Below are 25,274 nucleotides of genomic sequence, written 5' to 3'. Positions count from 1 at the left end.
GCAATGCTGAATTGTACAATACTGCATATTTAACTGTATAAAAAACCACCAGGCTGATTTCCTGAGTGGCTCTACCATTTTACATTCCCACCAGCAATATGTGAGTCATCTAGTTCCTCTATATCCTCATCAACATTTGGTGTCCTTGCTATTTTTTATTTCAGTCATTATAATAGGTTTATTCATTGTGGTTTTAATTTGCATTTCTTTAAATGCTAAAGAATGTACATATTGTACATTTTCCATGTCCTTATTTGTCATCTGAACATTCCTCTTCAGTGAAATGTCAGTTTGTGTATTTTGCCTTTCTTTTTTTTGGTGAGGAAGATTACCCCTGAGCTAACATCTTTTACCAATCTTCCTCTTTTTGCTTGAGGAAGAGTGTTGCTGACATCTTTACTATGTTGAGTTTTCCAGTTCATGAACCTGGTATACCTCTCCATTTATTTAAGTCTCCTTTGATTTATTTCATCAGCGTTTTCTGATTTTCAGCATACAGATCCTATACATACTTTGCTAGCTTTTCACCTAAATACTTTTTTCTTTTGGGGTAATTAAAAATGGTACTTCTCATGTCTGAGCAGGCAAGCAAAACTAAAGAAAAAATGAACAAATGGGACTACATCAAACTAAAAACCTTCTGCACAGCAAAGGAAACCATCGACAAAACAAAAAGACCACCTAATAATTGGAAGAAGATATTTGCAAACCATATATCTGATAAGGGGTTAATATCCAAAATATACAAAGAACTCACACATCTCAACCATAAAAAAACTAACAACCCAATTAAGAAATGGGCAAAAGATTGGAACAGACATTTCTCCAAAGAAGATTTGGACAAGAGGTACATGAAACGATGTTCAACGTCATTAACTATCAGGGAAATGCAAATCAAAACTACAATGAGATATCACCTGACTCCCATCAGAATGGCTATAATTAACAAGACAGGAAACAATAAGTATTGGAGAGGATGTGGAGAGAAGGGAACCCTCATACACTGCTGGTGGGAATGCAAACTGGTCCAGCCAACTGTGGAGTTTCCTGAGAAAATTAAGAATAGATCTACCATATATGATCCAGCTATTCCACTGCTGGGTGTTTATCCAAAGAATATAAAACACGAATGTGTAAAGATACATGCACCCCTGTGTTCATTGCAGCATTATTCACAATGGCCAAGACTTGGAAGCAACCTAGGTGTCCATCAAGGGACGAATGGATAAAGACGATGTGGTATATATACACAATGGAATACTATTCAGCCATAAGAAATTATGAAATCCGGCCATTTGTGACAACATGGATGGACCTTGAGGGTATTACGCTGAGTGAAATAAGTCAGAGGGAGAAAGTCAAATACCATATGATCTCATTAATAAGTAGAAGATAAAAACAATGACAAACACATAGCAACAGACATTGGATTGGTGGCTACCAGAGGGGAAGGGGGAAGGGAGGAGGGTGAAAGGGGTGATTAGGCACATGTGTGTGGTGATGGATTGTAATTAGCCTTTGAATGGTGAACATGATGTCATCTACACAGAATTGGAAATATATGACGATGTACACCTGAAATTTATATAATGTTATAAACCAATGTTACCAAAATTTAAAAAAAATTTTTAAATAAACTAAAAAAAAAACCGACTGAGAACAAAAGGGCCTTCCAGGATCTTAATTAAAATTTCTAAAGACTTCTGTTCTAGGAATAAGAGCATAAAAGACAAAGACTGAGTCTGACTGAAACCTGGCCTCGACTCAAGCTAAGTCCTCATTAGAGTGAGTGGTCCACTGCTTGCCTTATCTGTGTAACAGAAGACAGAGAAAACACTTGCGACAGAAGATAACATTATCTGCAGCCTCTATGGGTGTTTTGTTAGAATATCAAGCATAAGATTTAAAAACTACTAGACATAGAAAGAGGAAAAACTTGACAATCAGTGATCAAGGAAAAAGCTAAAAAGAAACGCAGACTGATAGATGACTCGGTAACTGGAGTTATCAGACAAGGAACTATAGAATTTTAATAAATATTTTCTTTAAGAGAGCAAAATATGGTGAAATTACTTAAGAGTATGAAGAATTTATCGAGAGAATTAGAATCTGGAAAACATTTAAATGAATATTATAGAACTGAAAAACATGCTTATCTGAGAATAAGCTTTAATGAATGAGCAGATTTTACACAGCAGAACAGGGTTAGTGAACTGGAAGATAGATTGACAGAAATAATAGAAACTGAAGTAGGAAGAAAAAAGTAACGGCAAAAATAATAATAAATGAGAATAAGACACATAATAGATACACTCAAAATTTCTAAATACATTGAGGAGAGAGAAAGTGGGGCAGATATAATGTTCAGGGAGATAATGGCTGAAAATTTTCCCAAACTGATGAAAAGTATAAACTCACATATTCAAGAAGCTCAGAAAATCCCAAGAAGGATACATGCAAAGCAAACCATACATGGTAACAAATATTCTGAAAAAAAAATGAATAAATAAAATCTTAAATGTTTCAAGAAATAAAAGCACAATACATTCAAAAGAGCAACAATAAAATTTTTAGGTGAGTTTTCAATACAAAAGGAGAAAGATGGTACTAGAAGAAAATTTTTCAAGTTCTGAAAAAAAAAATCCCTGCCAATTAAAAATTCTATACCCATGAGTAATTCTTTTAAAATGAAGACAAAATTTAAACATCTTCAGATAAGCAAAACTTGAAATAATTCATCTCTTACATTCTTACAATAAAAGAAATATTAATCAATGGTGTTTGATAATACTTCTTTTTTGTTTTTGTTCTTTGTTGAGGAAGATTAGCCCTGAGCTAACATCTGCTGCCAATCCTCCTCTTTTTGCTGAGGAAGACTGGCCCTGAGCTAACATCCTTGCCCATCCTCCTCTACTTTATATGTGGGATGGATGCCTACCACAGCATGGCTTGCCAAGCGGTGCCACGTCTGCATCCTGGATCCGAACCAGCAAACCCCAGGCTGCTGAAGCAGAACGTGCAAACTTAACCGCTGTGCCACCAGGCCAGCCCCTGATAATACTTCATTTCATGTTTGTTTCTATAGATAGAATGCTAATATTTTGCTAATATAATGGTGTGGCATATTTCAAAAGCAGTAAATAAACATTTAAAAATATTAGATCTTACAGCATTAAGTGGTAAATACAACAGAAATAGCAAATACACTTTTGTGGAGGATTATAAAATAGCAAAGTTGAACAGCCACCATATCTCCTTTTCAAAAACTTTCACTTAGCCTTTTTGGTGTAAATCATGTTCAATGAATAAATTTAGACAATTCAGACTAAAATTACTACAAAAATCACCTGTATCTTATGATTCATCTATATTCACCATTCATATGATTTTCACATAGATTGACGCATATTTGTGTAGGAAAATATACTTTAATGAATAACATTTAACTTTCTGATCTGGAACATACTTCTCTATCCTACAAACATATTTAGAGCATAGCTCAATTACCAAAGACATAGACCTACAACGTGGGTTTATTTCTCACTGCTCTATTGTATTGCACGTAATGCACGTGCTGTCGTTAACTTAGGGAGTGTTACTTTTTAGAAATCATTTCTTATACTTCACCATAATTTTTGGATAATAATTGTTTAATATATTATTATTGTGTATATAATGCATCTTAGCCAAGCAGTGGGCTATTGTTAAATATTTATTTCCAAACAATTAACAGTAGGAATAAAAACGTCATGAACATATAATAAAGTTTCACTCCATTTTGTGTTCCAGAAAACAGAAGTAAAATATATACATATAATTTATGCTAAAATTATAAGATACAGATGATTTTATTGTAATAATTTGTGTGAGAGGTAAAAATTTGAATATGCAGAGGACATTCAAAAGAATGGAAGAAGATACGTGCATAAGAGAAATAATACATGTACAGCTCTTCAAAGTTTAAAACACATCAGGAAAGGAAATTTCAGCAACTATCCAGGAAGTGCTGCTGTCTCCAGTTCATATTATTCCAATAGCCAGTCTAAGATTGTAGAGGTGCAAGTGATTTAAAGAGGTGAACTGATCTAGTTCCTAATGTTATGAACGAAAAAACTAAGCATCCAAAGACACTGAAATTAATGACTGATTAGAGGTTTTGGAAGAAACGTGAACAAAATTGTCCCAATGCTGTTGCTCTAGAGACACTAATACATGGATTCATTTAACTAGTTTCTCAGCTGTACATTCCCATATCCTGATGCTGAATCTCACCTCATGCATGGAGAGAATTATCAAGAAAAGTACAATGTTTCCATCATCACATTCATTTCTGCCTTGTGAAGAACATATGAACCACATGATCCCGGATCTGTTTGGTCTTGATTCCATAAATGATGGGATTCAGCATAGGTGGAACAAGAATATAGACATTGGCCAGCAGGACATGGATATGGGGTGAGATGTGATGTCCAAATCGCTGAGTGAGGACTGAGAAGATGCCAGGTGCATAAAAGAGGATGATGACACAGACATGGGAGCCACATGTGTTGAGAGCTTTGTGGCGAGCATCTCGGGAAGGGATGTGGAAGACAGCATGGAGAATGAGCACATAAGAAATAAAAATTAGTGCAACATCTATGACCAAGGTTGACATTAGAACAAAAAACCCATACCAGATGTTTACTTGTATGTCATCACAAGAAACATGGGCCAAAACAATGTGCTTACAAGCAGTGTTTGGGAGGATGTTACTTTTACAGAAAGTCAATCTTTTCAGAAGAAATACTATGGGGAAAATTGTACCATAACTTCTCAGAAAGATAGTCACACCAATTTTACCTGTAAGTGCATATGTAAGGATAGTGGTGTATCTCAGTGGGTAGCATATGGCAATGTAGCGGTCAAATGCCATCACCAGCAAGACCCCTGACTCAAAGATGAAAGTGGAAGAGAGGAAGAATACCTGAGTAATGCAGCGATCAAGGGAGATCTCCCCAGCATGGAACCAGAAGATGGCCAAAGCTTGTGGTACTGTGCACGTGGAGAGGACAACGTCTGCTCCAGCCAGCATGCAAAGGAAGAGGTACATGGGTTCGTGGAGGCTGCTTTTCATGAGGATAATGCAGATGAGCAGGCTATTCCCAAGCAGTGCGATGACATAGGAAATGAAGAAGGGGATGGAAATCCACATGTGCTGGTCCTCTAGTCCGGGGATGCCCAGCAGGTGGAAGACTGTGTGGCTAACGCCAGTATGGTTTAAGATAGTCATACCTGGCAAGACCACTTGGGACTCCACCATCTGTGAGCAGAGACAAGAAAAATATAGATTACATTCGAAGGTTTTCTTTGGTATCATCAGCACTTTTGGCACCTACCTGATCCCATTCAGTTCAGAGGATTCCAGGAGCTATGTTATATGTATTGACGAACAAGACTTAGTTTGTTCTCTAAATGATATCTTAATCACAAAACAAGATAGACATTTATATAGCTAAAGAAAATTAAATTATTACATCAATATCTTAGTTGTACAAAATAAAACCAATACAGTAACACAAGAGAAGTGATGCATTCTGTATTTGTGAAGTTTTTGAGAATGAGTACATATCCGAAGTCACCCTTACAGATAGTGTAACATGTCAATAGATGGAAGAAGTGGCAAAGAGAATTCTTCTTAGGAGTTAAGGTCTGGTCCACAGGTGAACTTGCATGTACTAGAGAGGTTGATTGTCTAACCCAAGGTCACTCTAAGAAACTTCTCAAACGCCTCATGAAGGTTTTCACAGCCTTGATCCAGATGCCTTCTGCATCCTGAAGAAGTCATCTCAATCTTTCTGCTTTGTTCTTCTAAGAGAATTACCCCTATTTGGAGCACTTCTCACCTCGTGCATGACACATCTCCCCTTAAGTTACTCTTTTGCCTGCTTCCATAAGGAGTCTAATGTCAGAGTATTTATTTCACAGATGGGAGCATATCTGACTACCTGTCAATGATCCCCCAATTGATTGTGAACTTTCCGTGGTCTGAGTAGTGCCTTTTTCCTTTGTGCATTTCCAGAACCTAGCACACTGAAGTACAGTGTAAGTCCTCAAAATGTTCAAGAAAACAACCCAATGACAAATATTAAATGAGTGTGGTAATGGGCAATGAAGTCATGAATAAATACCTTGGATGTTTAATAGTCAAGATCTGAGGCCAATATGGAACATTATCTGTAGGGACTCAGGGCTCTTTGGCACATTAAGAGCTAAAGAGCTCCTCAACCCCAGAGGTTCCTCACTCTCCCTCCATGATAGCACTTTCCACTCTACTAGGACATTCCATAATTGTAATCTGGTCCAGTGGTGTGCTGGTAAACTGGCTCATCAAAAAATATATATGTGTAGGGGCTGGCCCAGTGGCCGAGTGGTTAAGTTCGCACGCTGCGCTGCAGGCGGCCCAGTGTTTCGTCAGTTCGAATCCTGGGCACGGACATGGCACTGCTCATCAAACCACACTGAGGCAGCGTCCCACATGCCACAACTAGAAGGACCCACAACGAAGAATATACCACTATGTACCGGGGGGCTTTGGGGAGAAAAAGGAAAAAAAATAAAATCTTTAAAATATATATATATGTGTGTGTATATATATACACACACATATATATAAACACACACACACAAATTCAAATGAATAAAATAAAACAAAGACTGATTTGTAGCATTTGCCAATTTCCGTGATGTATGTACTCCCACCATGGACCATTTTAAGCAACCAATATGTGTCGCAATATGCGCTATTGACTCTCATGAATCCGTGTAAATGGCTCCAGGACACAACTGCTCTATTCTCTCCAACTGGATCTATTTGACTCTAAAAAAGATCTTAACATTTTCAGCCACCTATTTTAGGTCCTATAACATATAGTCAGGAGTAGGTCTTCCCCGCTGAAATTTCCCCTCACCACAAAAAAAATTTCACTCACCAGCTTCAAACGGAGTTCTCAAGGACTAAAATGGGGTTAGTTGCAATAGGATCTCAGAGCGATAGGGGCCAGGGAGCTGAGATTTTACACATCTGCCTGAAGCCCTAAGGGACAACTATGACCCCAGGCAGTGCAGACATAGAGCTGTCCTTTCGACAACACCCTTTCTGACCCATACATTTGGGTACTGTCATTATGTCCCTCCCACTCTGCCCACACCACTCCTTCCTCCACAACACCATTCCTGGATTATGGGGGCACATGTGCTTTCTTTTAATTAATTGATTCTTAGTATTACTGCACAAATATTCCTGTTTCCATTTTAGTGGGAATTAGCAAGTATTAATTCCATTTTTAGTCAGTATGAGCAATTTGAAATTAACATATAAATTACTTTTAAGCACTGATTATAACAAATATATTCCTTCAAAGTTTAGACAAACTGGAAATTAAATATATACCGTACATTTAAAGTCATTTAAACTTTAGAATTTGTAATAATAATGTTTTAAATATTTACACAAGAATACTTTAATATCCTTTTTTAATCTATTTACACTACCCATGTTTTTCAACGTCAACTACGAAAAATACTCTGTACTCTCTTTTCCTTTGGCTACCAAATAGTCTACATTTAATTTTCAGTTATCTTATTTAGCAAAGCTCCTCTGGTTGATAAAATTATCTCCTCCTTTTCATATCATGTTCACATCTTTTCATTTTTATTTAGTTTGTCCGAGTAAATATTACATACATATTAGTAAAGAAGAAACAGCTTCGTGTCTAACAATCATCTTTGTGTCTGTGTATGATAAGAAATACACAGAATTCTAATTGAAATGATGTAAGAAGTTGATTCAAAAAAAACTACTCCCGCTTAAATTAGAAAGGAGCTCAATAAAAATTCTTACTTGTTTGTTTTTTGTTCTTGTTGATGATTATCATGAGTTGTACTTCTGTTGTATGAATATATCCATTCTCATTGGTGGAGGCTGTGATGATTAATGCTATCCACTAGTAAACTTGCCTAGGCCACAGTACCCAGACGTTTGGTCGAACACTGGTCTGGATGTTGCTGTGAAGATATTTTTAGATGAGATTAACATTTAAATCAGATTTTCAACTTGAGTAAAGCAAGATTACTCTTCATAATGTGGGTGGGCCTCATCCAATCAGTTGATGGGCCTTGTTGTTTGATCTGTGTTGGAGTATATCAAGTGTATTAACCTTTTGAAAGTGCCAACTTCTGCCTTTGGTTATTTTCTCTAAAATATTTTAGTTTTAATTGTACTGATTTTTTATCTTTATTATTTCATTTCTTCTAGATTTTTTAAGTTGATTTGTTAATCCTTTCCCAGCTTCCTGAGGTGGAATTATAGACAATTGGTTTTCTACTTTTTACTCTCTTCTACTATGCACAATTAAAGCCTATAAATTTCTCTCTAAGCACTTCTTTAGCTGCATCCTGCAGATTTTGATATTTTGTTTTCTCATTTTAATATAGTTCAAAATGTTCCTAATTTCCATGTGACTTCTTAACCCAATGTTATTTGAAGTATATTTTTATAAAGTTGTGGATTTTTAAATTATCTTTGTGTAATTGGTTTCTGTTTCAATTTTGCTAATGGCAGACCAGATGCTCTGAGTGATTTCAATTCTTTGAAATTTGGTAAAGATTCCTTTATAACTTAACCCATGGCCAATTTTGGTAACTGTTCCATGTGCATATGAAAAGATTGTGTATTCTCTTGTTATTGAATGCAGTGTTCTATAAATATCAAATAAGTCCATTTTTTAAATTACGTTGACTACCCTCTCTGTCCTATCAGTCTTATTAGTCTTTGTCTCTGTTTTCCATCAATTGGGAGATGTGTCAAAGTCTCCCACTATCATATTGGATTTGATTAATTTTCCTTTTACTACCGTCAATTTTTACTTATGTATTTTGAAGCTATGCTACTTGACATATACAGATTTAGAATATTCATGTCTTTCTAGTGAACTTATGCCTTAATTATTATGAAATATCCCTCTATATCTCTAGTTATGATTCTTACCCTAAAGTCCACTCTCTCTCTTTTTTTGTTTTTGTATGTGTGTGTGAGAGGAAGATTGTCCCTGAGCTAACATCTGTGCCAGTCTTTCTCTATTTTGTATGTGGGACATTGCTACAGCATGGTGTGATAAGAGATGCATAGGTCCACACCTGGGATCTGAACCTGCAAACCCCAGGCCAACCAGAGCATGAGAACTTGACCACTACATGACCAGCTGCCCCCTCCACTCTCTTTTTTCTTAGTATAGCAATATGGGCTTTATTTCAGTTGGTATTTGCATGATACATGTTTTTCCATCTTTTCACTTCTAACTTTTCCATGTCTCTATACTTAAGATATTTCTTTGTAAGCAGTGTATAGGTTTTATCTGTTATCCAATCTGAATAAATACAGTTCAATTTATTTTTTTCTTTTATATTTTATGAGTTTTATGTCATATTTAAGAAATCTTTTGCCAAACCTGAGATTACTAAGATCTTCTCCTCTAGACGATTTCCTCTAGAATTTTTATAGTTTTAACTCCTACATGTCGGTCTATGATTCTTTGGAGTTAAATTTTTGTATATGGTGTGAGATAGGGATTAAGATCTGTTTTTGATTTTTCTGGTCATATGGTGATCCAAATGTTCAAGCACCATCTGTCAAAATGAATGCTATTCCCATTGCATTGCCTTGTCACTTTTGCCAAAAATAGATCCTCTACTCAGCAAAGAGGACAGAGTAGAGGACTCCAAGGATCTGTTGTTTGGCAGAAACACCAAAAAGAATCAACAAAAACTGACAGAATCAACTTTCTGAGAACTCTGGAAAATACTCAAAAGTTTCCATCATCTAAGCAAATGTTGTCAATAAAAAGATGACTTAAACATGGTAGGAGAAGTTTGCAGTATTTTAACTTACCCTTGCTCAATCCCTCTCTCCTCAACTTAGTGGCAATCTTGAAGAAAGGAAACTAGCATTCCTTGTGTGGGTCTCTGCTTCTGGAGGGAGTAGGGTAGACCTTGTTCCCAAGGAACTCTATTTGTCTTTTTTGACCTGAGTGTTGCCTAAAAGACTGACACAAGGTGCTCTCACTTGTTTTGTCTAACTCTGAATTCTCTGGGGCATAAAAGCAGCTATATGGAGAATGTTTCTCAAAAACATTGAAAGGCAATGACCTGGGGCGTTTGCTGCCATTACCACCTGGGACAAAAGACTACAGTTGGTGCAAACAATAGATGCACCAAGAGATTGGTGAGGAAATCTGGAGAGAGATACTTTGGAGAATAAGGGCTTTGAAAAGCTCCTACTCATAATGGAGACTCTAGAAAGCCTCACTCAAGCCTAGGGCAGGATGCATGCTCAAAGAACACAAAACATACAAAAAATTGTTTGTATTTATATATGCTAGCAATAAAAATTGAAATTAAGAAAACAGTTTCATCTACAATACCGTCAAAAATTAATGCTAATGAATAAACTTAATCAAGGAGATGTTAAGACTTGTTCACTGAAAACCACAAAACATTGCTGAGAGAAATTCAAGAAGGCAAGGAAGAATCCTGTGACGTTTCATTGGAATTAGAGCCATCAGTATGAATTAATCATTCAGGGAGAGGGGAAAAAAAGCTTTTCTTCTTCCTGACTCTGATAAATGAAAGAACCTAGAAGCAATGACACCAAAATAGCAATGAACACACCTAGCACTCAAACTTGTTTTCTAAATCCTATTCACCATTAAATTATTTAAGGGATCTTAGAGACTAGTTTATTCCAAGGCTGAGGTGGAATATTATTAGATTTTTCTGGAACGTCTTGTGCTAAAATATAAGGAGGTGCTCAAAAAAATGATAGGGAAATAGCAAAGGTTGCAAGAGCCAGCTTGATGTAGCTCTCACTAGTCAAATCTTGGAGAATTTGAGCGTAAAAATGAGTAATGATGGCACTAAATTATACAAATTATTGAATAAAAAAGAAACCATGAGTCCACACTAATCCTGAAAAAACAAATAAACAGTAAACAGGAAGCCTATTCTTTACAGTAGAATATCAACTAGTAAATGTAACAGGAAATACCAAGTTGGAAAACCACCGTGTTGCAACCAACAAAATAAAAATTGATTCTGGCAAGAATCATCAATGAATGCTAAAACCCCTCGATGTAGGTTTTCTGGGGAACAGTGTATTTCACAGCCTCGAAGAATCGCCTCATATATTATGTATTTCATTGATTACAAGGGCGGAAGAGACATCATTTTAGTGGGGAAATCTGGTGGACCCACTTTAATTAATTGGTCAATGATAACATCACCAATAATGTGACAAAAAACTTATAGCAGATAACTGCTGGTGTGATACAAGAAGGACACAGCATCACTTATGTAGTATTCTGGCCAAATAAGTGTAGTCTGAGTCTTATCACGAGGAATACATTCAAATGGAGGAACATTATACAAAATATGGGACTATATTCTTCTTTAAAAATGACATTATCATGAAAGACAATAAAAGGTTGAAGAACTGTTCCAGATTAAAGGAGAGTAAATATATGGCAACTTAATACAATATGTGGTCCTCAATTGAAAAAAATAATAATTAACTATGAAAAATAACTTTAAGACAACTGGCAAGTTTTGAATATGTACTGCATGTTGGATTATAGCATTGTACCAATGTTAAATATCATAAATTTGGTAATTGCACTGCTATATGAAAGAGATTGTCCTTGTTCATGACTTCACTCACATGTGGAAGATAAACAAAAACACGCATTGATACAGAGAGGAGATTGGTGGTTACCAGAGGGGAAACGGGTGGGAAGAAGGCGAAAGGGGTAAAGAGGCACATGTGTACGACGACGGGGGGAAACTAGACTTTTGGTGGTAAACACGACACAGTCTATACAGAAGTCAAAATACAATGATGTACACCTGAAATTTACATAATGTCATAAATCAATGTGACTTCAATGAAGTAAATTTTTTTAAAAAAATAGTAATGAGAGAGAGAGAGAATGTGGGCAAATGTTAACAATGGCTGGATCCATATGAAAGTTTTATTGGAATTTATAGTAATATTTATGTAGATTTTCTGCATGTTAATGTTACCAAAATAAGCATTTAATAGAAAAATAATATTTTATAAAGTATTTCTATAAGTTAAATAGGCATGGAGTCTTTCTGAGTAAGCTCAGTACACCATTTTAAATAGAAACCCATGAATTTATCATCATACAGGTACACACAAAGCTGTCTCTTCTTTACCAATATCTACATAACACTTACTTGGTCTAATTTAGTGACAATAAGACACAGAGAATATTTTAAAGGGTGGAGATATGTTATCAGCAAAAAGATATTAGGAAATGTGGTTACTGAGCATTAACTGCAGATTTACTGGCAGCCAAAGGAGAGAAGCATGGAGATTATTCCTTTGTCATGTACTGACTCATATAAATACATTAAAGACATTAAAATTTTCTCACATTACCTAATAAAACATTATTTCATGTTCTAGAATATGAAGTGATATGAAAAATAGGATACAAATTTCACTTCAAGCTTGTCAAAATTACAAAGAAATCCTTACAAGAATGTGTTTTTTAAATAATCTATATATTCAATAGTCAATGTCTTTGTGCTGATTTAAAATGGGATTAATATTGTCTAATTATCATTAAAATAGAAACAGGAATATTTAGTGTAGTAACACTGACATTTTATTTATTGATTTACTTTAATTAATTTATTTAATACATGTTCACACTCAATCTAGGGATAGAGTTGAGGAGAGGGTGGCATTGGCGGGCATGGAGAGACATGATAACTTGACCCATGTGTATGCAATGGATGGGGTGTTGTTGAAAGTACATCTTTAAATCTGGGTTCCCTGGGGTAGTAGCTTACCCTAGAGTCTCCAGAAAAATGCATAAAAATCTCTGCTCCCAGGTGCCCAATGATCCGAGTCCTCCTTGATTCATCACACACTAGGCCATGAAGACTGCATTTGAACAGGTAAGTTATTTACTGATGTGGGGTAAACTTCTATGGGAGGAAAAAAAGAGAGTATTCCATCAAGACTAGAGGGTTATGGGGTGTAACGTAGGTGTTTGAGAATATTCGGACATTTGTCTGACATTAAGTAAGCAGAGTGAAGGAGACCAGAGTCACAAATGGGGGTTATCCTAGTAGAATGAAAGTGGTGTTTGGGAGGGGATAATGAGAGGCTCTGGAAGCCTTCTCAGACTGGTGTGCCAAGAACCCCTGAGCCCCTCCCAAGAAAGGACTGCTTAGGCCCCAGGTCCTGCCTACTGAGAATATTCTACTGCTGTTTTTTTACTTTCATCTAATATTTCTGTGTGCTAGATTCTGGACATGCACAGATCAAAAACAAGTTTCAGAACTCAAGGAGGTCACAATAAATGAAATAAGAATTGTAATGATTAAACTCCTTGTAAAAGTAGAGGAAAGGGGTGACTTTTGGGGAGATGGGTCTCTCCAGCACATTCCTGTCATGGTGAACATTAGAAGATGGTGGGTGTCCTCTGAATAGGACCAGTTCCCTGAACAGCACAAAGCAGAGGGATGGAGGTGACTTCTCTGGATGCTAAAGATACCTGAATCTCATCAACCTTCATGAGGAAACCTTCAGAAGGCACTTGAGAAGCTTTTTTCAGATGACTGTTAGTTGGACAAGCAGCCATGCTAGTTTAGGCAATTTCTCCCATAGATCAACCCCCAATCTCCAAGCTTCCTAGTCTTGCCTATCTGCTTCCCAAAAGAAAATTCTCCTTTGTTACCCATAAAGCATTCAACATCTAGCCACATCTGGAAGCTAGTTCTCTTCCAGATCCTCTTTTTATTTACTTTAGAATTATTTTGCTTTATCTTCATCTCCTTTCCCTGCTATTTCTTTTCAGGAATGTGGTGCATATAGTTGGCCTTCAGCTGCCTATGCCATTTTCATTTCTGTTTAATTTCTTCCACCTCCTCCAGGAGGATGGCTTTCCTCAGGCGAACATGTATTCTCACAGTATTCGCGTGGTCATAGACTGACCTTGTGGTAATTGATGTCAACAGCAGGCCTGATTCTCACTCTTGAGCAACTAGTCCCCATCCAATATCCTTCATCCCAACATCAGCCTCTCCTGGCTCTCCCGAATATGATTTTATGGTCAACACAAGTTTCTGCCTTTTCTCAGAGGGACAAATAAGAATAGATGGATTTCCTCCTCCAGATATTGAAGATGAGAAAAAAGCAAAATCGAACGTGTAGGGGTGGAAACTAAAGATTAGTTGCTCTCTATGCACTAGGCCCTGAGTCAGACACTGACTAAATACATGCAGAGAGGCTGGCAGTTGTTTATGTGTGCTTCTTCATCCCTTGGATCCCCAAACTTTTCATGACCTCTGAATTTCTCACTGCCTGAGTTCTGCACCAAGCTCATCTCCCGACAACGGGAATGGGAACATCAAGTTTAACATTAAGTCAAAGAGGGTATGAGAGAGGGTAAGATCTAGAGCAGAATTTCTCAACCTTGGCACTACTGATATTTTGGGCCAGACGTGCTGTTGTAGGGGTCATCCTGTGCATTGTAGACTGTTTAGCAGCATCTCTGGCCTCTACCCACTGGATACCAGCAGCAATCACTCCCCAGTGTGACAACCAAACTGTCTTCAGTTATTGCTAAATGTCCCTCTGAGGAGCAAAGTCACCTCCATTTGAAAACCACTGACCTAAAATTTGGCCTTGAGAATGAAAAAGCATTTATTTCATATAAAATACTACTTGTGTCTCCATAGGAATAACAAGCCCTCTGGCTACTTAATCACCTGAGTTTCCTCTAGATTATCTAAATCTGAGTCAGTCTGACTTATTTTTCTCCACCAGTTATTTGGGGTGGGTCCCCTTGCCCTTTTTCTTTGTTAGCACCTGAGCCCCTCTTTCTGTAGTACTTTGGAAAGCAGACCCTTTTCTCAATTTCCCAGCCTTCAGCCTCCCTGGGTGCACAATTCTTTTATGATTTTACCAGAATTTTATTACTGGTGGCTAAAGGGTCATAGAAAAGGGAACAAAATATCAAAATTGCTGGAATTTCAATTATAAATTATTTCAAAACTCTTATGGTATTAAGTATACTCTACATACAGAGGTAAAAAGGATAAGGCATGGCTAACTTCTCAAGGACTCTAGCCACCACCTCTTACCTCTAGCCACAAGACTTGTCAATTTTCCTCAGTTCAGAACAATCTCTTGACCTTTGAACCATTTCATAGATCATAAGATGATGTATTCCACAGTTAGGGAAGCACCAAATTCAAGACCTACATTTTAACAATTGTGCCAAGTTCCACAAGCTTCAACTTCCTAGTCTGAAAAAACTGAAAATGATATCGACTTCCCTAGATTGTTACAAGTAATCAGTGAGTGACTATAAGTCAAGTTTTAACATGAGTGCCTGACATGAAGTAAAAAGCCATTTCGTTAATCCTATTTCACAGTGAAAATATTATGTCAACACATGATTTTCTTCAAATAAGGAAAAGGCTCAACTTTCCTTTTAGATGATTTCTCCCTTCCAATCCGTTATCCAGCCATTTCCAGATAAATATTCCTGAAACTCTCCAATTTAAAAACTCATGGTGGTTGACTATCTCCTCCCAGGATGGCATCCATGCTTCTTAACTTGTAATCAGAGCCAAAATATTTTTGTTTCTATCTTTTTACCATTGCACAATGTATGCAATCACACAACCACACAGGGCTGCAAACTGTTTAAATGCGTTAAATATTTGTATGACAGCAGTCTATCCTTAAACTCTCAAATGACTTCATCACATTCTCCACCTGATTCACCTCCATCCAATGGATCCTACAGCCAGATAGACTGAATTACCTATTCCACTGAGTTCCCGTAGTAGTTTTTTTGTACCACTAATATGTTTACTTAACAAATTATTTTAGTTAGCTATGTAAATATCTATCTTCTCTGTAAGATTGTTACCTCATTGAAAAGACAGGCAATATCTTATTCATTTTTTCATCCTGTGTCTTTCCTGGCACACCGACTATGGAAAAGATTCAGGTAGATGCCATAAGCTTTGAGTTCAGTCTGAAATTTTGACAATCTCTGTAAACAGGAAGTGAGGTCCCAGGCTAAGTGCTCCAAGTATGGCTACCTTAAACCACACCGCTGTTAGCCACACAGTCTTCCACCTGCTGGGCATCCCTGGACTTGAGGACCAGCACATGTGGATTTCCATCCCCTTCTTCATTTCCTATGTCATCGCCCTGCTTGGGAACAGCCTGCTCATCTTCATCATCCTCACAAAGCGCAGCCTCCATGAACCCATGTACCTCTTCCTTTGCATGCTGGCTGGAGCAGACATTGTCCTCTCCACGTGCACGGTACCTCAGGCCTTGGCCATCTTCTGGTTCCATGCTGGGGAGATCTCCCTGAATTGCTGCATCATTCAACTCTTCTTCATCCATTCCACCTTCATCTCTGAGTCAGGCATCTTGCTGGTGATGGCATTTGACCGCTACATTGCCATATGCTACCCACTAAGATACACCACTATACTTACACATGCACTGATTCGGAAAATTGGAGTGTCAATATTTCTCAGAAGTTATGGTACAATTTTCCCCATAATATTTCTTCTGAAAAGACTGACCTTTTGCAGAAGTAACATTCTTCCACACACTGGTTGTGAGCACATTGGCTTGGCAAAATTTTCCTGTGACGACGTACGAGTAAACATCTGGTATGGGTTTTTTGTCCTAATGTCAACATTGGTCTTAGATCTTATGCTAATTTTTGTCTCATATATGCTTATTCTCTGTGCTGTCTTCCGCATGCCTTCTCGAGATGCTCGCCACAAAGCTCTCAACACATGTGGCTCCCATGTCTGCGTCATCATCCTCTTTTATGGGCCTGAGATCTTCACAACCCTTACTCAGCAGTTTGGACGCCACATTCCACCTCATGTCCACATCTTGTTGGCTAACGTCTGCATTGTGGCTCCACCTATGCTGAATCCCATCATTTATGGAATCAAGACCAAACAGATCCGGGACCAGGTGACTCATATCCTGTTTCCAAAAGAGATATGACTTTGGGAATGGAAACCAAACTATTGTTTTCTCAACATTTCTAGTCGTAGATGAGGCAGGCTCTAGTAGCTCTAGTAGGTGAAAGACTGCTGAGATTAGATAAATATCTCAATGAGTGTATGTTTCTAGAGAAAGTCCACAGAGAAGCTTGGGGTCATGATTTTTAAAGTCTTTGATCAATAATAAGAGATTGATTTCTTTATGGCCTGGTGAGCTTTCTCATTCAGTCTGAAAAATAAACCAATCTTAGTTTCTAACCCTAGATTTGTATTTGGAAAGAGATGAACTATGTAAAATTGCTGGACTCTTCTTTCCTGGTTTGTTTCATTCCTTGACGTGGTGAAGTAGTTCCCTTTCCTTTCATCTACTTTGGGACATTGGTCTACATATTCTTCTTCTCTCTGTCCTTTCCATCACAAGTTCTTTTCTTCACAGGCTCACTTCTATCTGTATACATTCTGATATTTGTTCTATCTAAAGAAAGGAAGGGAGAAAGGGAAGGAGGGAAAAACCTCTGGCACCCACATTCTGCTATAGCCTTTCCTCTGCCTCTCTCTCTCTTTCTTCTCCTTCTTCTTCTTTCTCTTTTTCTTCCTCTTCCTTGTCCTGCTCCTCTTCCTCATCTTCTCCTTTTCCTTATTATTTCTCTCTCCATCACTTTAAAACACCTTGAAAGCATTTTCTATACACACAAAGTTCAACACGTTTCTCCCTATTTTTCTTGATCTCACTCCAGTCAGCATTTTTCCTATGCCACTGCACTTCACATCACAGTGACCCCCACACTGCTGAGTCCAATGGTCAGCACGCAGTCTACATCTTACAAGACACGTCAAGCAACATTTGATGCCGTCAAGCATTCTTTCATTCTTGAGATTCTTCACTCATCCCACCTTAGACAGCATATTAGAAATCAAATCTGTAAAAAGTTACCCACTTTGTTCAACATAAAGATATTCACTGCTACTATTTTATGGAAGACTGCTATATATTTTCTACTGTGTATGTGTGTGCAAGTAAATAAATTTTTTAAATTGAACCATATTCTTCTTACTCTTCTAGAATGCACCTTTCTCACTTATCAAAGTAATATAGACATATTCCCATGCTAAAAATATATACCTCTTCAGGCATTTTTAACACCTCTCCACTATGTTCATACAAAGATGTGCCATATATAATTTAACCAGCATGCTCTTTTAAAAAAAGCATTTCTCACATGTCCTTGTAATTATTTATCTACTGTTCATTTTCCAATTGAGAGGAGGCTCAGCAACCTACATTTTACTTCCCTGGTGCTCATTATATCGTCTGATAGAGTAGGCTCTTACTAAATCAAGATGTTTAAAATACCTTGCTTTGTAAATTGTAAAACTATGAAATTATCACTTTAAAATAATTGGAGATAATGAAATACATAAAGAAGTTACATTTAGGGGGTTGGTGTCAAGATAATGGCATAGGCAGACTCTAAACTCACCTCTTCCCATGAACACAACCAAGTTACAACTGTTCTTGGAACAGTTACCCCCGAGAGAGAACTGAAATCTGGATAAAAGGAACCCCTGCAACAAGGGACAGTCCTGACTGAGGCGGAAGAGGCATAAATTCCTTTCTGGAGAGAAAAAAAGCCACCTTCAGTGCCACCGCAGTTCACAGCTGGCCAGGAGCAATCCTAAGGTACACAGCCTTCCCTGCAGGAGTGAGTGACCTGAGCAGGGGAATGTTACCATTATATGCATCCTTCACACTCAGCACAACTGAGACAAGTATCATACTATCTGACTTTGCTGGCTATTAACTACAACAGGGAATACCCCTAGAAAACCTTTCAGACATAAGCGGAAAAAGCCAGCTTTTAAAGGACCCACACACAAATTCACCCATTTTGGAAAGCAATGTAAAATCACCAGAAAAAAAAGGTGCACAGTCCTTTGTTGAAAAGAGATTCACCTGATAGGCTCTGGGTGCATCTTGGTGAGAGGTGAGAACTCTCCAGGGACTGAGAGATTACTGGCAGCCACTAGGTCACACTTATGACCTAGTAAAGGCGTGCTGACACAGAAGCTAGCAGATGTCATTGGAGTTCTTCCCCTGGCCTGTTAGCCCAGAGTCTGGCCCACCCACTAGAGCACCAATTTAATCCAGTTCAGCTAGGGCAATGAGCCCACCATAGAGACTGGCCACACCATGGCTAGCACTCAGGCAACTTTTAGCCTGCATAGACTGGGTGCCTGGATCCTCTGCAGGCAGGCAAGTGGGTCCACCTCTGTGGGGCAGGGCATGCTTGAGGAAAAGGTGTAGTGTGTGGGGCATTGGTGGAGTCTGTGGGGGACTCTGCAATGGGGTGACTGGGTATGCTCCAGGGAGTCAGAATGTGTGCATGAGTCAGGACTGTGTTGATGGTGTGTGTGGACCTGTGGGCCATGGGGCTTATCAGTGGCAGAAGACTGTGCTTCACAAACAGCCACACAGGGGATCAGCCCTGCCTTCCAAAGCCTGAAACAATTGGGTGCTCCCATGCCTGGGGCCAGCCCCACTCAGTTGCAATCCTGAGAGAGCTGACAACAGCCTTACAGGTCAAGGCCTATAGCAATTGTAATCCTCTGAGCCTAGCAACCATCCATGCTGGGGGTCTACTCACTTAACAGAAAAACTGCACCAGGAATGTGCTATTAGACCTTGCAGCCAACTGTACTAGGGCTCCCCAAACCCAATACAATGACTGAAGGGTCCATAGCAGCCACAGGCAGCTGAGCATTACAACCAGCCAGCCAGGGGGACAGCCTAGACTCCCTGGGCACCTGCAGCAAGAGCAACTCTGCCACAACAGAAGGACACATGTACAACACACAGGGGTCATTCCTGGAACATTTGGAACTGGTGACAAGAGAGAAGCATACTCCTGGGCCTCAAAAGTTGTCTCTTACATAAGGCCACTTCTCCAAGCTCAAGAGACAAGTGCTGACCCACATAATACATAGATATAAGCACAGAGAAAGAGGTAAAATGAGCAGGCAAAGGAATGTGTTCCAAACAAGGGAGCAGGACAAGACCCCAGAAAAAGAACTAAATGAAACACAAATAAACAATCTACCTGACAAAGAGTTCAAACAAAAAAGTCATAAGGACACTCACTGATCTTGGAAGAAGATTGGATGAACACAGTGAGAATGTCAAAAAAGAACTGGAAGATATAAAAAAATAACAAATCAGAAATGAAGAATATAATACTGGAAGTGAACAATTCAACAGCAGAGTAGATGATATGGAAGAACAGAGCAATGAGCCATATGAAAGGCTAGAGGAAATTACCCAAGCTGAACAGATAAAAGAAAAAAAGAATTTAAAAGAATGAGAACAGTCTAAGGGAACTCTGGGACAACATCAAGCACACTAACATTCGTATTATATGTGTCCTAGAAGGAGAAGAGAAAGACAAAGGGCAGAGAATCTATTTGAAGAAATAATAGCTGAAAAATTCCCTAGCATGAAGAAAGAAACAGACATCCAAGTACAAGAAGCACAGAGAGCACCAAACAAGATAAACCCAAAGAGGTCCACACTAAGACACATTATTATTAAAATGTCCAAAATTAAAGATAAAGAGAGAATCCTAAAAGCTGCAAGAGAAAGGTAACAAGTGGCATACAAAGGAAACCCGACAAGGCTATCAGCTGACTTCTCAGCAAAAACTTTACAGGCTAGAAGTGGGTAGCACAATATGTTTAAAGTGCTGAAAGGAAAACACCGACAGCCAGGAATACTCTACCTGGCAAGGTTATCATTCAGGATGGGAGGCAAGATAAGGAGTTTCCCAGACAAGCAAAAATTAAAAGAGTTTATCACCAACAAACAAGTTCTAAAAGAAATGCTAAAGGTGCTTATTTAAGTGGAAAAGAGAAGATCACTAACAGGAAAAACAGACCTGTAGATCAGTGGAACAGAATATAGAGAGCCCAGGAATAAACCCAATAAAATATGTGGTCAAGAAATTTATGAAAAAGGAGCCAAGAATACAGAAAGGAGAAAGGATAGTCTCTTCAACAAACGGTGTTGGGAAAACTGGACAACGACATTCAAAAGAATGAAACTGGACCACTATCTTATACTGTACACAAAAATCAACTCAAAATGCATTAAAAAGTTGAATGTAAGACCTGAAATCATAAAACTCCTAAAAGAAAACATAGGGGGTATATTCCTTGATATCTGTCTTCACAAAGATTTTGTGGATTTGATACCAAAAGCAAAAATAAACAAACAAGATTTCATCAAACAAAAAAGCTTCTGCACAGAAAAGGAAACCATCAACAAAATGAAAAGGCAACCTACAGAATGGGAGAAAATATTTGCAAATCATGTATCTGTTAAGAGGTTAATATCCAAAATATATAAAGAATTCATATAACTTAATGGCAAAAAATTATCAGTGAAGAAATGGGCAGAGGACGGGGCTGGCCCTGTGGCCTAGTGATGAAGCTTTGTGCCCTTCGCTTTGGTGGCCATGCTGTGGTGTAGGTTCACTTCAGTGAAGGTTCCCCAGCATGACCCCACACCACTTGGCAGCCATGCTGTGGTGGTGACCCACATACAAAATAGAGGAAGGCTGGCATTGATGTTAGGTCAGGGTGAATCTTCATCAAGTAAAAAGAGGAAGATTGGCAACAGATGTTAGCTCAGAGCAAATCTTCCTGAGCAAAAAAAAACGGGGAGGGGGGGAGGGGACAGAGGAATCAAATAGACATTTTCCAAAGAAGGCATACAAATGGCCAACAGGTACACGAAAAGATGCTCAACATCACTTATCATCAGGGAAATATAAATTAAAACCACAAGGAGATATCATCTCTCACTTGTTAAAATGGCTATCATCAAAAAAGACAAGAGATAACAAGTGTTGACAAGGATGTGGAGAAAAGGGAAACTTGTGCACTGTTGGTGGGAATGCACAGCCACTACAGAAAACAGTATGGAGTTTCCTCAAAAAATTAAAAATAGAACTACCATGTGATTCAGCAATTCCACTTCTGTGTATATATCCAAAGTAAACAATCACCATCTCAAAGGGATATCTGTACCCTTATGTTCATTACAACATTATGTACAATAGCCAAGACATTGAAATAGCCTAAGTGACCATCGATTGATGAATGGATAAAGAAAATGTGAGATATACATATAATGGAATACTATTCAGCCATAAAAAAGAAAGAAATTGCCATTCAGGACAAGATGAATGGACATTATGAGGATCAATGGACTTGAAGGCATTATACTAAGTGGAATAAGTCAGAGAAAGGCAAATACTGTATGATCGCAATTATGTGTGGAGTCAAAAAAAAACCAAACTCATAGAAATAGAGAAGAGATTGATGATTGCCATAGGCAGGTGGTGGCGGGTAGGGGAAACGGGTGAAGGTGGTCAAAAGGTACAAACTTCCAGTCATAAGATAAACAAGTTGTAGGATATAATGTGCGGCATGGTGACTATAGTTAACAATACTATATTGCATATTTGAAAGCTGCTAAGAGAATAAATCTTAAAAGTTCTCATCACCAGAAAAAAAAAAAGTTGTAATTGTGAGGTGGTGAATATTAAGGGAACTTACTGTGGTAATATCTCACAATAAATACATATAAAAAATCATTATGTTGTACATCTTAAACTAACTCAATATTATATGTCAATTATATCTCAACAAAACTGGAAAAAAGATTCAGCCAGCTTGCTGTAAATTTCTTAATGTTTATAATTGTGAGCACTTTTCATGGTAAATTAGTAAATCTGAATGGGAAATGAAATTTTATTCATTTTGGATTTTTTCATTAAAAAAATCTTCAACATTGGACTTTTATCATATGAGTTAACCCTTTGTTCCTCTTCACTCAACTTTTTTTAATACTATGCCTTTAATATTAATAAAAATCTTTGTAAGTATACATTTTTTAAAAGATAGGAATACACCATTTTTCAAGCATCGTAATAATAGGTGATTCAGGCAAGAATAATGAATGAATGTCAAAACCTCTGGGTTAAAATCCATTGTAGAACAGTGTATTTCAACAGTCTCAAAAAGAAAGTTATCCTAATGTGGAGAAATATAGCAGAACTACTGTAATAGATCAAGTTGATATCACTATAAAGGGACAAAAACTGATAGCAGATGCCTCCTGATGCGACGCACTGAGGATGACACAATAGCAATTATGTTGTCTTCCAGGCAAAATTTCATAGCTGCAATCAGTCATGAAATTGAGAGAAATTACCCCCATAAAGGGGCCTATACTACTTGAGAATGATAGTGTCATGAAAGACAACCAAAGCCCGAGGAATTGTTTCACTTTAAAGAAGAATAAAGGGACATGACAAAAGATACAAGACAACTAAATGCCACCTGTAATGTTGGATTGGATTAAACATTGGAAAAAAATTGTTGCTGTAAGTGATTAAACTGTGACAATCATAATTATGAATATGGACGGAATATTAGATAATAGTATTACATCAATGTTAAATGTCCTGAATTGTATACTTGATCTATGGTTATGTGAGAGGTTCTACTTGTTTCTTACTCAATACACGCTGAATATTTGAAGTTGATGGGGTTCAGGGCAGGCCTCCCCAAGATGTGCCACTCTGGTATGTGGATTATTTCAAGCTGAAGACAATAAAGTCTCAGAAGACTCGAGAAGAACATTTGGCCTTCCTCGAAATTGCCCAAAAGAATTTACGAAAGAATGCCTGATCCAGAAAGGAGCTAATAGAATGAGATAGCTATAGTATAATATTAAATATGTGTGATAAGAAAGGCACCAATGAAGCTATTTTATTAAAATTCTGTCTCTGGGGCCACATTCTCTATAGGCGGCCCAGCAAACGTTATCTAACAAACATTTGCTTTTCCATCTCCATGTGAATTGCCTTCCACCCCTTTGAAGTCCCAAACCACTACCCCCAATTTCCTCCCTTGTCTTTAGTTTAAGGTGGCAACTTTGGCCATTGTGGCAAGTTGCTCAGTTTTCCTGAGTTTCTCCCATGCATACGTGTTATTAAACTTTGTTTTATTTTCTCCCACTAACCTGCCATTTTAATTATTTGACCAGCCATAAGAACCAAAGGGAAAGGGGCGGGGATAATTCTCCCTGTTCCCCTACAAAGTGAAGGGTCATGATATCTTCAGTTTATTTCAAATGGCACACAGAGAGAAAATTTTAATAATAATAATATATAACAAGGATAATGAGAGAGAAAGAGAGTGATAAAGCAAATTTAGCTAAGTGATAATAATGGGAAATTTGATGAAGGCTATATGGCTATATTCTTACAACTTTTTGGTACATTCTAAATTTTTTTTAAGTAAATATTAGTAAAAAGTTTTACCAAGCTCCTCTCTAGGTGAAAGTAGAATTCTGTGTCAGCTCCTTACATCATTTAGACTAGAATTCTGTGATTTTACCATCATACACAGACAAAAAGATATTTCTTAGACATAAAACTTTTTCTCTTTTACAAATATTTATATATATACTTACTTGGACTAATTAAATAAAAATAAAAAGATATTAAAATAACATAAAAAGGAGGAGATAAGTTTATCAACAAGAGGAACTTCACTGAATAAGATGACAGACCATGAAATGTAGACTATTTGGTAGCCAAGGAAAAGGAGGGAACAGAACATTTTTCATAGCTGACGTTGATTCACATAAGGAATGCAACTAGATTTTTCAAAAGATATTCAAGTAGTCTCACGTAAATATTTAAAACATTATTACAAATTCCAAAGTTCGAACGACTTGACAAATACAGTATAAATTTAATTCTACTGTCTAAATTACGAAGGAAAACTTTGTTATAATGTGTTTTAAAAATAATTAATATGTTGATTTTCAAATTGTGCTGATTGAAAAAAGGATTAATATTTACCCAATTGGCATTTAAATGGAAACAGGAATCTTTGGTTTAGTAACACTAACAATTTATTTATTAGAAAGTAGTACACTAGCACGTCTAATCAAGGATGTATAGAGTAAACATTGACAGGCTTGAAGAGCCATGATGACTTGGCCCACACATGTGGGATAAAGGAGAGCTTGTTGAAAAGATAGCTCTAAATCTGGGCTAACTGGGGTAACAGCTGCTCCTGAGGCA

General features: G+C 37.6%; 2 protein-coding genes across 2 annotated transcripts; one reads left to right on the top strand and one right to left on the bottom strand.

The window, feature by feature from the left end:
* Nucleotides 1–4,324: 4,324 nt before the first annotated feature.
* On the bottom strand, nt 4,325–5,269 carry OR52B4N (olfactory receptor family 52 subfamily B member 4N). Its single transcript, XM_001500481.1, has one exon. The coding sequence runs from the start codon at nt 5,267–5,269 to the stop codon at nt 4,325–4,327; it is 945 nt and encodes a 314-aa protein (XP_001500531.1).
* Nucleotides 5,270–16,174: 10,905 nt separating this feature from the next.
* Nucleotides 16,175–17,119, top strand: OR52B4E (olfactory receptor family 52 subfamily B member 4E). Its single transcript, NM_001391257.1, has one exon. The coding sequence runs from the start codon at nt 16,175–16,177 to the stop codon at nt 17,117–17,119; it is 945 nt and encodes a 314-aa protein (NP_001378186.1).
* The last annotated feature ends 8,155 nt before the right edge of the window (nt 17,120–25,274 follow it).

Source organism: Equus caballus, chromosome 7, assembly GCF_041296265.1.
Source record: "Equus caballus isolate H_3958 breed thoroughbred chromosome 7, TB-T2T, whole genome shotgun sequence".
Classification (NCBI taxonomy): domain Eukaryota; kingdom Metazoa; phylum Chordata; class Mammalia; order Perissodactyla; family Equidae; genus Equus; species Equus caballus.
This window is presented reverse-complemented; position numbering and strand designations above follow the sequence as displayed.